The sequence below is a fragment of the Rhagoletis pomonella genome, unplaced genomic scaffold (assembly GCF_013731165.1).
Source record: "Rhagoletis pomonella isolate Grant_MI unplaced genomic scaffold, Rhpom_1.0 Rhpom_scaffold_00014, whole genome shotgun sequence".
In the NCBI taxonomy this organism is placed as follows: Eukaryota; Metazoa; Arthropoda; class Insecta; order Diptera; family Tephritidae; genus Rhagoletis; species Rhagoletis pomonella.
In genome coordinates, this window is record NW_023458568.1 from 7,857,829 (window position 1) to 7,872,034 (window position 14,206).

Below are 14,206 nucleotides of genomic sequence, written 5' to 3' on the forward strand. Positions count from 1 at the left end.
TATGTATTAAAGGTCTGCAAATATACCAGCAGAAATACTCTTCACATGTGTACATGAGTAAATGGAACATAAATTTTAGAGTAGTAAAAAAGATGGGAAGAAAAAAAGAGAACATCATAAATTTGAATAACTGAGCAATGTTACTCAACAGTGCTCTGCTACATAAAACACTGTTTCGCTTTTCCAAAACACTTGAGTATGTTGATTGAATTCAGCAGTATTTGAAAACTTCATAGGAAGTATACGAATACTTATGAAAATTTTTCTTTCAAAATGTTATCATTTAACATAATGTTAAGAAAATTCATAAATTTTATTTTCATTGTCGAATTTGATTCGTTGAAGAAAGGGGGCTTATTTTATTGTTTCGCGCAATTAGGGTTTAGCTAACATTTTGCATTGTGTATTATTTGAACTCTCGTTCGTGTGATCCGCAGAAAATTTATCTTAAAGAAGTGAGTAAAATATAAAAGAAAAATGATTTAATTATAAACAAATATTGATAAAAATTACACAGGTTTACAAAAAAAGTGTATGCATATTAAACCAAACCCTATGTTATTCGACAGGCTAAATGCGAATCCGAGGTCCGTTAGCCTCTATCACGTGAGGTTCGTGGTCAGTTGAACGTCAAGCAGGGATAAAGGGATCAGTACTAGCACCAATTCTTTTCAATATCTACATCAACGATATTTTATCATCAATCAGGTATTGTAAGATAAGACTGTTTGCTGATGATGCACTGTTGACTATAAGTGAAGACGATTTGGACACAGCAACTCATAAAATGCAAAATGACTTAGACTCACTATATGTCTGGTTATGCAAAAATAAGCTAATGTTAAACGTAAAAAAGACTAATTACATGATAATTTCTTCAGCAAATAAAACTAGATTAGGGCGACACGATTTACATGTTAGGGATGAAAAAATTACAGAGGTTACTACAATTTAATATCTTGGTGTTTTAATTGATAATAAATTAAAATTCCATGATAACATTGAGTATACCATCAACAAAGCGTCGAAAAAAATTGGATTTATGAAAAGGACATGTAAACATCTAAGTAGAAGATATAAAATTATGGTTTACAGATCAATTATTGAGCCACATTTTATATACTGCCCCACTATCCTGTTTATAACACCTGAGTCGTATATAGAGAGACTACAAAAAATGCAAAATAGAGCTATGAGGCACATACTTAACGCCCGATACGATACCAGCATTTCATCAATGCTGAACAATTTAAACTGGTTAAATGTGAAACAACTAATCTTTTTCCATACAATGAAGTTTATTTATAATATAAAGAATGGAACCCTTCCGAAATACTTGAGTGATAACTTTAGGTACAGCAGTCACACTCACACCTATGAAACCAGAGTCAGGGATAACTTTAAACTACCATTTTGCCAGACGGAAAATCAAAAGAGAGATTTGTACTATAAAGGTTTAAAAATGTTTAACGAACTCCCCGTAGATATGAGAAGCTGCAATAGCTTACAAAAATTCAAAAGTTTATTATACGAGCATTGCAAAAAACACATATAAGATTGCTATTGGGTCTCCCCATTCTAACAAGATACTAGCATATGAGAGGAGTTACGAGCATGGATCGGAAACCCGGCCTTTCCGACCATGTCCAACAGCTCGTTCGTAGTACGGAGCGGAAACTAGAGCTTTCCGCCCGTTTCACAGCAACATAATTATGAAAAGAACATGGATCGGAAACTCGGCCTTTCCGACCATGGTAAACGCCTTTAGTGACGCAGAGCGGAAACTAGGCCTTTCCGCCTGCTGAACATAAAGATAGACTGGAGACTAGGCCTCGCCAGCTATCCAACCCGAGGCTATAATGTACGTATAATTAATTAATTAATTGTACAATAAATTAATATGTATAAATTTATAAAGTATGTATTTGAAAATAAGTAAAAATTAGTAAAGAAAATAAGAAAAATGTTAATGTATAGTATTAGTAGAAGAGCAATCAATTAAATTAAATAAGTTTATAATGTAATTGACAAGATTTTTTATAGGTCTTAAAGACTGTCAATAAATAAATAAATAAATAAATAAAAATAAATGCATTGAATAAACCTGAAAATTCATATATGTGGGGTTTTAGAACTCAGAGGTCCGTTAACCTCCATAGTGTCAGGTTTTCCAATAACGTAATTTTCCCTTCAAAAGTTTGGGTTTGTCTTCATATATCACTCAACCGAATTCCAAAGCTCTACCGCAAATACGCACGCGCCTTTGATATGTCGAATTTTTTATTGGTCTATGACCATCCTTGGAAGGTTTCCAGTAGATATGTACATCGCAATTTGGTTATGATCGGTGAAGCAGTTTGGTAAAAAATAACGTTTCTTCTTTAACAGGTCATCCGCAGATAACCCATATGGAATGCTTATTCATCCCATAATTTAAAACGCTCCTTCGAGGTGTTGCTGTGGGAGTCCCTTTTGTCTCTCGCTCGGTATTGGGCTAGCTTGGTATTAGCCTTGATAATTCCCTACATTGTTTTTCCATGTCTGTTAACATTATGTAGTATTTTTTAAACGAAAACTTCCAAAAATACTCAAAAAATACTTGTGAAGGAACATATTTTTTGTGGAAGTTTAACACCATAGTACTGCTTGTTTATGTTTTTATTTTTTTCGGAACATATTTTGTTTGAGTACTTTTTTCATGTATACAGTGCTCAAAATTTTCACTTCTCTTCCTTCCATGCCCTCTTTGTTAAAGTATGAGTAGTTTACATATTTGAAAAAAACTTCACAGTGAAGCAAACTGAATTCCGATGCAGACCTTTAATATGTATCAAGATATAAACTTTATCATGTGGAGACGGCAGTTATGTAGACGCAGCGTAATACCATGTTCTGACCGACAACGAAAACACTTTGAAATCGAGTTTTGGGATTGTGGGCTGAAGGCTGTTCACACCGGCGTTTAGTGTTTTCGTTGACATTTCTTACATCCTCTGATTACAGTTTTGCTACAAAAAACAAAACCAAAATGCTTTTCCCTCATTTTCTTTTCATTAGCAACCCCTCACTTTCATCCTTATTTTACTTCGGGCAGCCAATTAACAATGGCCCGTAGTCATAGTCAAAAAAAAGTCGACATTAAAGTTAGTTGCAGCTTTTTTGACAGATATCCCATTGAAAATTATGTCAAAAAGCTCCAACTAACTTTAAAGTCGACTTTATTTTGACTATGACTACGGGCCAATAAATCCGAAATGGCGTATTAAAGATGATAATATATGACTACCACTTCGATAAATAATCGAAAAAAACTAGTGAAGACACCGATTGGAATGAGTGGAACGTGGGTTTTCAAGTAGTTTTCAGCGAAAACTGGTTTTCGTTTGACAGATTTTACATGGACGAAAACACAAGTTTTAGGTCGAAAAACAGTTTTAGCAACGAAAACATGTTTTCGATGTCGGTCAGAACATGGTGTTAAGGCCCGTCCACATACAACTTTGGCGTTGCGTTGGCGCTGGCGTCACTTTGACAGCAGCACGAGAAACGCCCGTGCTTGCTACAATGATCGCTTAGCAGAGAATACTTTGGTCACTAAATTAACATACTAGCGTCAGATAAATCAAAACTTTACATCAATAATTGCATTAAAAACTATATTTCTTGCCCGCAATTGATTAAAAATGAAAATTAAATCACATAATTTTGATTATTTAGAACAGCTGACGAACGACGCGCGCGAAAAAATGAGAATTGGCCATCTTTCTGCGTTGTGTTGGCGTTGGCGTTGCCCAACTTTGGTTATATGTATGTATTCATAGTCAGCTGTCGAAGCGACACCAACGCCAACGCAACTCCAAAGTTGTATGTAAACGGGCCTTAAGGCAGATTGGCATTAAAATACGTCGATTGAAATCCCTCTTGGATTTTCTTTTGTCATTTTTGGCCGGGTTCAGCCATAGGGCACTTTTGGCATAAGTAAAGAATACGCACCGTTTCGATAGAGTTGTAAATGCTGAGCACACGTATACCAATTTTATATTGCGAAAGTATAAATTGTGGAAGTTATCTAGGGTTAAAGATGCAATTTTGGATTTCGAAAAACGTTAATAGGCGTCTTCCCTTAAACTCGTACAAGTGTCGTAAAATTCCTAAATTTACGAGCCTCGTAAAAGAACTGTCAAAATGTGTATGCGGCTCTATTTACGAGCCCCTCGTAAATTTACGAGACACATTTGATGCGCAAACGACCTTGTAAACTTCAGTGTTGCCACGGGACCGAAATTTTTATAGTAAAATACGCGAAAAAAATGAACGAATTTCATCCACCACCTGTATTGACTTAGGTTTACTGCTAATTTTCGGCATTTAAAAATTGCTTCACAAAGTTTAAAAATGAGAAAAAAATTCATCCGAAATGTAATCAAAAGTGAAAAGTAAACCGCTTCGGGGAAAATAAAACTCACGATGTCGACTAAAATCTTATTTTGTAGTTTTATAAACAACTCTCGTTTAAATAGGAATTCGGTAAACTAGGTACTGGATTTGGTACAAAACGTGTTAGGGCTAAGCCATAAAAAAGGCGTAACAGCTGTAGGTTATACTGAGCAAAATTAGTTTGGAATTATCTATTGAAGCAATGCAAATAAAGCAAAGTGTCATTAGGGCTTTGTAAACAATTAATTAAGTTCATTTCTATTTTACATTAGTAAAGAAAAATACAAACTTAAACGTCATTCATTTTCATGTATACATAAATGAACAAATATCACAGACTCTTATCTCCTTCAGGACGATCCAACATAAATATTCTATCAATTTCATATCGGTTTAACTCTACCCTGTTATGCAGGCGCAGTTCTTCAAAAATTCCTGCTTGAGTTCTAGCAAATGATTCGTTTTGCAGATGGCCTTGATCTGTTAAAAAATATATTTTAATTTGTGCACTACTACCATTAATAAACCCTTCTTACATTTTTATTTCATTCAGTGTAAAATATCCACTAAGGCTCAATTTCAGATGGCCTACTTAAGTAGAGATTGTTGATTAACTTCCGCAATTCATTTTCAGATCATACATTTAATCTGCATTAAATGGGCAATACTAGCTATTTAAATGAGATATGCAACCCTGTGTTTGTACCAAACAACCATGATTGATAGGTCGGTTGTTTTAACAATCTTTCCAAAGAACAATCAACTGGTCAGTACAAAATGTAAACAAGCAAATGCAACAACAATTTCAAGGAGCAAGCAACAGTGTTGCCACTTGTTTGGCATATTTAAATAAAGTTGATCTGAACCCAACGAAAGTTAAATGGCATTTAAACAACAATCCACACTTAAACTTAAGTGCCGTTTAAATATTTATTTGAAATTGGCCCTAATGCAGCGTTTTTACTGCATTTTAAATGCAACATTTAGCACTTTCTAACATATGTTTTCGAAGAGCGTTCATGCTATCGCATTTAGCAAATGTACGTTTACGCGAGTTCGAAATCGTGTGCTTTTGACAAACAGCCGTGTTCCAGTCTCTTATTTAGATCCGTATATATTACGATCAATTCTCACGCAGAAGATAATGTGCAAAAACCCTACTGAAAAGGAAAAAATAAATTTTAAACCAAAAATTCAATACAAAAACTTGAATTGTTTTAACCATAACCGAACATTTGTTTGTGTATATATTCATTTGTTGGTGCACTCAATTAAAATTTCCTCACTTAATTAGGAAACAAAACAAACAGAGTTGATCACAAATTGATCCAGATTTCTATTAGCATCACATCGATGTTGAATTTGCTTAACTTTTCTTTATCCAAATATGTAATGTAAAATAAAAGAAATCTCGATAGGCGATCACTGAAACGCAGCTAGCAACTGTATACTCGAAAAAGCAATGTTGGCACTTTTTATCTTTAAACCATGTTCGAATCGTGGAAATTTTGGAAGATCACAGGGTTGCTTTTAGCATTTAGATTCTTAATGCAAAAATGGAGTTGCATTTTCGTTGCATTTAGGTGACGAATTTTGTATGGATAAATGTACATTTAGAGTAGCATTTAGAGCTAAATGCGCTAAATGTGCTTTTACGCGTAAGCAAAAACAGCCCATAAAATAAGATTTAAATAGCCCTTTTTGACTTGCGAGTCTAAACTTAGCGTAAGGCACACCGACGGGTTAAATATTATCCCTATGGGCTACTTTGACTAGAAACAGCATTCAAAACAACGCAGTGATAAATAAGTGGATGGCAAGTTTTTAAGCTAAAGCAGTGTGTTTCTAGTTAGACCTCTTATTTCGGCGCGTGTTGAGTTTTATTAGTGGCAGCTTGGATCAACAGGAGATACCTTCCAGCAATAACACATTGCATTCCAGGATGCCTAATATAAAAGTTTTTTCCGGCACTTCTCATCCAGATTTAGCCCAAAGAATAGTTGATCGTTTGGGCATAGATTTGGGGAAGGTAGTGACCAAGAAGTTCAGTAATTTGGAGACGTGGTGAGTGCAAATAAGGACGCATTTTGCAATGGCCAGTTTCCGATTATCCAATATCAGATGTGTTGCGTGCAAGAGAGAAAGACTTTAATGAAAATAAAATTAAGATGTTTGAATAACATTCAAGGAAATTTTATAAACTTTGTGTACCCAGATCGCGCTAAATATGTATATCTAGTTTGATCGGTTGGGAATGTTCGTATAACTCCATAATAACCAATACGCCTTTGTTTTTGAATGTTATTAATAAATTACAAAAATTTGTGGAGTTGGCTTTCCTTTACGGCCGATTTTGTTCCACTTATTACTATGGAATCGGTGCAAGGAAATTAATGTTTATCACATGTACACGTTGCTAAAGGATCAAGCTCAGCGCCTTCATCTACTCAAAACAAAGGAAAACGGATAGGGTACTGTTTATGAATTTGTACAACGATTTTGGGTTGCTGTGCCCAAACGCGTGAATCGAATCAACCCAGTAGAACTTGGGAGCATCGTACGATTGCTCGGTGAGTTCTCCCTTGGGAGTATACGAATACTCCCCATTGCTCCCTATGCTTCTGTGTATAAGCATGTAATTTTGTATACTCCCTTTAACATTGGATGTCCTAGGAGGGGGAGTAATCCCTTTTACCTCCTAAACGAGCAATCGGGGAGCACACACAGAATTATCATCCCACAAACCTCCTAATAGAGCAATACGGGAGTACTCCCATAGCTACCTCCCAAAAAGACAACAAGGGAGTGCACATAGAAAACATCACATATTCCTCCCGAACGAGCAATAAAGGAGTGCTCCCATTAGAGACATCCCGAAAACCTCCTGTAGGAGTAATAAGGGAGCAATGATAACGAACATTTTACATTAGCAGAATAGATTTTGCTATTTATTAAATTTTTTTATTTAACTTTTTAATCACGTGCATTTGTGCAATATTACAAGATCTTAAAAATAAAACATAAATGATACGTCTTACATGATTGCTTAATTTTAGAATTATATTGCAGAGAAATCATATGAAATTAAAACATAATAATAACAAAACGGTAAGATAAGATTTGAATTATATTCACCTATATGCACGTATAAGTATGTACTCCTATTTGATTTCCTGGGTGTCAAGGATGCCTTCCAGTTCAGGAATCCACCAAGCGGGGAAATTGTGAAGGTGACTTTGCTTATCTGAAATCTTTGTCACCCATGCGATGTTTAAACCCGGGGGTCACACTTAAATGCTGACACTAATTTGCGCAATCTGAAAAGTATTTAACGGTGCATTTATAAGTAAGACAATACATACTTAATATATTTAAACAAAATTTGAAGTACATACCAACGGACTCTTATTAAAATCTGTGTGCTATCCAAATTAAATTATTGTGTCCTCCTTATGCTTCTATAAGAAATATTTTCTGTTGTTTTTCTTGTATGATAAATTTTTTCGAAAACAAATTTCTTTTGAGCGAGGTGCGTATTGCTCTCCTATCAATCAAAAAGAATACTCTTTGATTTCTCGCTTAGGAGACATCACATTTTGCTCCTAAACGAGTAATAACGGAGTACATAACCGACAAATCTCGCTTATTGCTCCCAAATCATGCCTCAGGGAGCATTCTTTAATTGCTCGCTTAGGAGATCTCTCATTAAGCTCCTAAGCGAGCAATACAGGAGTACAATTAGCATTATTTCGTCGCTCGCTTAGGAGATCTCTTATTTGACTCCTAAACGAGTAATAAAGGAGTACAAAACCGACAAATCTCTCTTATTGCTCAGAAATCAGGTTAAGGGGAGTACTCTTTTATTCCTCACATAGGGAGATCTCCCTTCAAGTTCTAGTGGGAAAAAACTTTTACACACACTTGTAGACAACAGTTCACACTTTATTACAAAAATTTAATTTACTAAATCTGTGCACTAATTTAACAATAATGTCGGTTGGAAATATGGTATTTGTTGCAAATTTTTGTTACAAATTTGTATATAAATTTTTATATACAAGATATTTTTATAAAACACCAAAATAGACATCACTGGGGCGGCAGCCCCAGGTTTACCACACAGAAAGGGAATTCTAGTTACCTCCTCCTTTCCCAAGGTTACATCACTGGGGCGGTAGCCCCAGTTATGTCACACAGAAAGGAGAATTCTACGTAGTAAGGGTTATAATCCCTAAGCGCGGCCGAAGGCCGCCTACGCAGAAAGGTGTTCTCTGCAAAAGGTGTTCAGCCCCCCTTCTTCGGACGCAAGTTTAACTTTGTTTTTTCCTTGCAAAAACGCTAAAATTCCCCTATTTTCAAACAGTTCCCCAGAGGTCTGTGGGAGGGGTTGGGGGGGAGGGGTGACTTTTCATAAAGCGGCGTCAATCCTCTTTCGTTTAGGGGGGATTTGTGGGGCCCACACCACTTCCCCCTCCGCCCCCACCCCTAAATCGTTGTACCAATAGCTAAACATTTCCCAACGAATATACTGAAAGCCTCAGAGATCTTTCAGGAGTAGAAGTTTCATAGAACTAGTTCATTAAATAGAATGAACGACCTAGTTCGAAATTTAAAAGGTACTTCTTTCAGCCTAGCGTAACAGTGGCCACAAACGACGTACATGTGCGCGAGTGTGCTCGGCTTGATTTTCAGTGAGCATGCTCGTCGTTTGTGGCCTGGTTTGCGAACATTGCATTGGAAACAAAACAACAACGTCATTTTGTGTTGACGTGCGTTAATTGAATTTTAGGTAAATGACGTTAAATTACTATATTGCATGATAAAAATATTTAAAGGTAAAACCAAGGCATATTAAATAAGGTAGAAGTGTTTTTGACATTTCTCTCTTTTGAACACCGACTATAATAACGGTGGGCAAACGCGGCTCTTTGCTTAAGGCGCTGGACCAATGCAGGCCTGCTTTGCACGCCTTGCTGACTTTAATTCACTTTGATTTACTTCGAAAACTTGTTTGCCCGAATGGCGGCTTGTAACGCTGTCAAAGTAACCAGATGTTTGGTTGAAAAGTCAATGTCTGTTCCCTTAACACAAATAAATATTTCCTTAGAAAACTGTAGAAAATGTGTAAAAAACTTTCATATTCCGCCCTATGTTGAATATCGTCATCGTCAGTAAAAGTGACGATACGGCCATCGCCAGCCATGTTACTGATGCGCTGCCGATCGTCGACGATGACGATATCCGCATAGGGCCGATTTATTTTTAAATTAATGCGAAATGATGTTTGCATTTAAAAGAAATGGTATTAACGATACATATGAGTAGTCCACTTGCATACAGCGTTCTGCGATTTTATAATCGAAAGCCATAAATTTGAAAAAAACGACTACGACAACAAGTAACATTTAAATTGAATCTTTTTTATTATTACCTGATAAATAAGAGCCTTATAAAATTATAACAAAACATAACATGTCATAAGATAACATTAACAGTCTATACGACCTAAATCAGTTTTCTAAGTTCATCAGAAGATGGATACTTTTGAAAGTTTTTAAATAAGTATGATAGCGACTTTTGGATGAAGAGTTAACATTTGATGCTATTTTTTCAGAATATAAAAAGATTTTGCACTGTGTTGTTAGTGGACATGATACTACTTTAAATACTGGTACGTAGTCCACCAAAAACTAAAAATCGAAACAATTTACATAGCGCACTTTGCAAGTGGACTACTCATATATATGTATATCTACATTTACTAAAAAAACTATAACGTAAAAGAGCGATTTACTTGAAGAAAAAAGCTATAAGAAGTGTTTTCCTCTCGTGTAAAATTTGTAAAAGTGCGCTTTGCCACTTTTTACTATAAGATAACGATATTTATGTTAAATATAAATATGGAACCAACGAACAATTTTTATTTCGTTTCGAATTACTTTCATGACTTTTTTAAATTAAGTAAGCAAATTTTTGTTTGAATTTAGGTTTTTTGAACGGAAACATACCTTTTTGTCAAAAGCCTACAAAACGCTTTCAAATAAAACGTTTGCCTATTTGAAAAATTGAGGCGCTTAAAGTAAGTGAAGAAAAGCTGCCATTTGGCTAGCCTTTACACGTTTTAGTATATTCCAAATAATTTTAGACACTTCTCGCAGCGAAGCAAGCAAAGCAAGCCTACATTGGGCCAGTACCTTTAGCAAAGTGCGGCGCTTTTTACTTTATCTTTGCTTAGAACATTTTGGCACAAAATACACTTTTCATTGCTGGACATTCTTTTCCATTGTGTTGTTTTTTTTTATTTTATTCTTTTTATATACACATGCGCAAATTGAGATCGGAACATTACCCGCAATTGGAGAGTGAAAATTTGTTTTCTGACTTAATGTTCTTTGCCGATATGATGGAACATTTGCAAAGCTTGAATTTATCTCTACAAGGAGAGAATAAAAATGGTTTTGATTTGTCGCAAATTATTTTAAGTTTTGAAACTAAACTACGTCTTTTTATTCATGATCTCAAAAAAAGAATATTTCATCATTTTCCATGACAAGAAAAAAATATTGCACATAATTTAAAAGCAGATTTTGAAAGATTTGCCGATTTGAAATTATTTAAATGTACGTTTGCATACTTCATAAACCCTTTTTTATGTAATATAATTGATGGATTTACAATTTTCGAAATACTCCTTTTTAAGAAAAACGAAGAAGAGTTGAAGTTTTTGAAATTAAAAGAAGATAACGCACTGGGAATGCAGCTTAAAAAAAAAAAGCTTTGTCGTTGCATGAATTCCGGCGATAAGTACCAGATTTAAAATATCCGCTATTGAAAACAGCTTCGTACCGTAAAACTGCGTAAATTATTAATGTGCTCCCAAATTTGAAATCTTTATTTTAAACTAATGTCAAATCCTTTCACTACACGTGTATGTATAAAGTTTTTGGAATGAACGCTTTCGACACAACAACCCAAAATAATTGTACAAATAACTAAACCGTACCGAATTTCTTAAACTAGTTGCGTTCCAGATGCTTCACGATTTGCAGGTTTTTACAGGAAGCTGTTCCAGGTGGCCACCTCCCATAAGGTTTATTAATGGCGAAAACAGCTTTTCCTGCAAATCCTGCTAAACCTGCAACCTTGCTTTAGCTATCTCTACTAATCAAATAGCTTCCATATCAACTTTCTCTTCACTGAACCATATCTCAACAGTATCCTTTTTTTAAGTTTTATAATAAAAGCAATTATTTCAAAAATGATATAACTGAAACAATAAAGAAACGAATGTAAATAAACAAACAGCTTTTTACAATTCAGTCAACCATTCACAACAATAAAATTTTTTATCGATCTACTGCCAGTCGACACTCGCAATAGGGCCCAGTAGATAATTTAAGGAGTTAAAAGCCCTTCCGAAAGGCCTTCCTGAGAATCAAGCGGCCTTCCACTCTACATTCCTTTTTCCTTTCTTTTTTGTATGAAGTGGCACAAATTGAAGGTCTTCCTCTTTCGCTACCCATAGAAGGCCTTCCAGAAGGGCTTTTATAGGACGTGCTTCAGAAGGCCTTTTGGAGGAATCTTTTAAACTTGCTTCTTTAATTTATAAAATTCATACATCTTTGAAGTATTTGCTTAAGGTTTATATCAAATTTGTGTTATTGCAACTTAAAATGTTTATTAAAATTCATTTGTAATGCTAAATAATATGAATTTATGCATTCGCGTAAATTGTAAATGGATAAGCCCTTCTAGAAGGCATGCAAGGAAGTACTTTTCCAGCCCTTCTTGGGTAGGCCTCTTAGAATGGCTTCACTTAAGAAGGCCTACCTAAATTATCTTCTGGGGGGTGATAGATTTAAACACTAATATACATAGTAGTATACCTTTACCAAAACTGGTTTACAAATTTTACAGCTTTGCAATATGCTTACGCTGTTAATAGAATTGAAGTGGGCTCGAAATTTCCGCTAAATCACCAATTTTAATAATACACATATTTTTGGATAGGGGATCCGTCACTCAATTTAAATTTTCACAAATTAAAATATTACAAAAACAAAAAAATTGTTCTCTAAATTTTTGTTAGTTATTTAAAAGTTAAACTCTTTTGAAATTTGGGCATACATTTATCCATGAAAGATTTTTTTCTCTAAATTTTTTTTAGTTATTCAAAAGTTGAACTCTTTTTTTTAAATTTGAAATTTGGGCATACATTTATAGAGATTATTTAAGTATCATTTACTTCCCTGACTAAACTGTCTGTATCTGTGTAAATATTTATATCTAAAAGCATTATTTCGTTAACTGCGCCCGAATTGGAGCCTTAGTGTGCATAGGTATGTACTTTTGTGTATAAAAAAACTTACATTGTATACATTCATTTTGGCAAAATACGAATTATTTCTAAATAAATATGCATTAACACTTCGCCTCACAACTTCGTTCTACTCTATTTACTTTTAAATCCAACTAAACCAGTTCTGCGCAGTTATTTTATGTTCATACACACATTTAACACAGTTCACGCACTGCAAGGATTGTTTTTGTCTGAGCTTGTATGACAATGTTTTGCCAGCATTTCCTTTCATCCATATGTATGAACAGTGTCGCGTATTTCGTGCATTGTCGCGAGAGCCGAAGTTGTGTTGCCTGTTGATGACATTTCTGGTTTGCAGCTGTTCAAGTTGTACGCTTACATTGCTGTAAGTCATAACAAACAGTGTCACATACAATAGGTCGCTTGTTGCTTAATGAAACCAAGCCACTTGTGCACCAGTCTATTCCCTTGCTAGTTCTTCTGCAGTACAGTTTCCCGGTATGTCTTTATGGCCTGGCCCCCATTCAACATTAGTGACGTAACATCTTGCCAGTTTCTTAAGAGTACGTCTACATTCCATAACAATCTTCGACGTAGATTTGTCACAATTAAGTGCTTTAATAGCCGCTTGGCTATTAGAAAAGATTGTTACCGCCTTCAGATTAATTAGAGAATCGATCAGCCAACTTGCAGCTTCGTCGCTGTTAGTTCAGCCTGAAAAACGCCACATAGATCTGGCAGACGAAAACTAAGGCTAAGTGAGAGTTCTTGCGAGTATACCCCACTTCCTACCTTCAGATCCAACTCATTCAGTGCAGATGGCTGTTGAGTCAGAATACGAGATCAGGACCGAATGTTGTTGTTGTTGTTGTTGTTGTAGCCGCTACAACAACAACAACAACAACAACAACAACAACAACATCAGGACCGAATCCCCCTCCTATTCTTCCCTTGAGGGGATCCTTGTCTGGAAGTGATTCTTTAGTCCCGTAGGCGGGACTGTGTAGTTTAGGCGCCTAAAGTCTTCTGGAAGAACTTCCAAAATTCTAGAGTGCCTCGTGTTGTTGTTTTTGTTGTAGCGGCTACAACAACTCCGTCAAGATCGGTTAACATCTCAGTCGTTGTCGTCAAGCTCAACTAACGGAAGCCCCAAGAAGCGTGCAGCCTCAATGGGGTCGGTCCACAGGGACATAGGCGTTAAGGTCTGATTATGCACACTTCGCACAACTTCGCACAACTTCTTAAACGTAACACAACTTTACAAAACTTAAGGCTGATTATGCTCCGAATACTACCAAATTTATCAGCACTACCAACCTTATGAAAATGTAAACAATAGTGTCATTTGCCAATTAATATATTTCGAAAGCATGGAGCGTAATTTAATTTTAAATTTAGCATTTTTAAATATGTGCCGAGCCTTCAAAAAATCTAAGCAGCGTCGACAAG

At 35.4% G+C, this 14,206-nt stretch overlaps 2 protein-coding genes across 2 annotated transcripts in view; one reads left to right on the top strand and one right to left on the bottom strand.

Moving 5' to 3' along the window:
• LOC118749126 (ribose-phosphate pyrophosphokinase 1-like) overlaps positions 1-14,206 on the bottom strand; it is a 537,936-nt gene that overhangs the window by 372,754 nt on the left and 150,976 nt on the right. The gene's annotated exons all lie outside the window — the stretch shown is intronic.
• LOC118749191 (ribose-phosphate pyrophosphokinase 2) overlaps positions 6,186-14,206 on the top strand; it is a gene marked incomplete at its 3' end in the record, with an annotated part of 31,579 nt that continues 23,558 nt past the window's right edge. Inside the window, 1 exon segment of the mRNA XM_036483974.1 lies at positions 6,186-6,501. Coding sequence (XP_036339867.1) covers positions 6,380-6,501 — 122 coding nt within the window.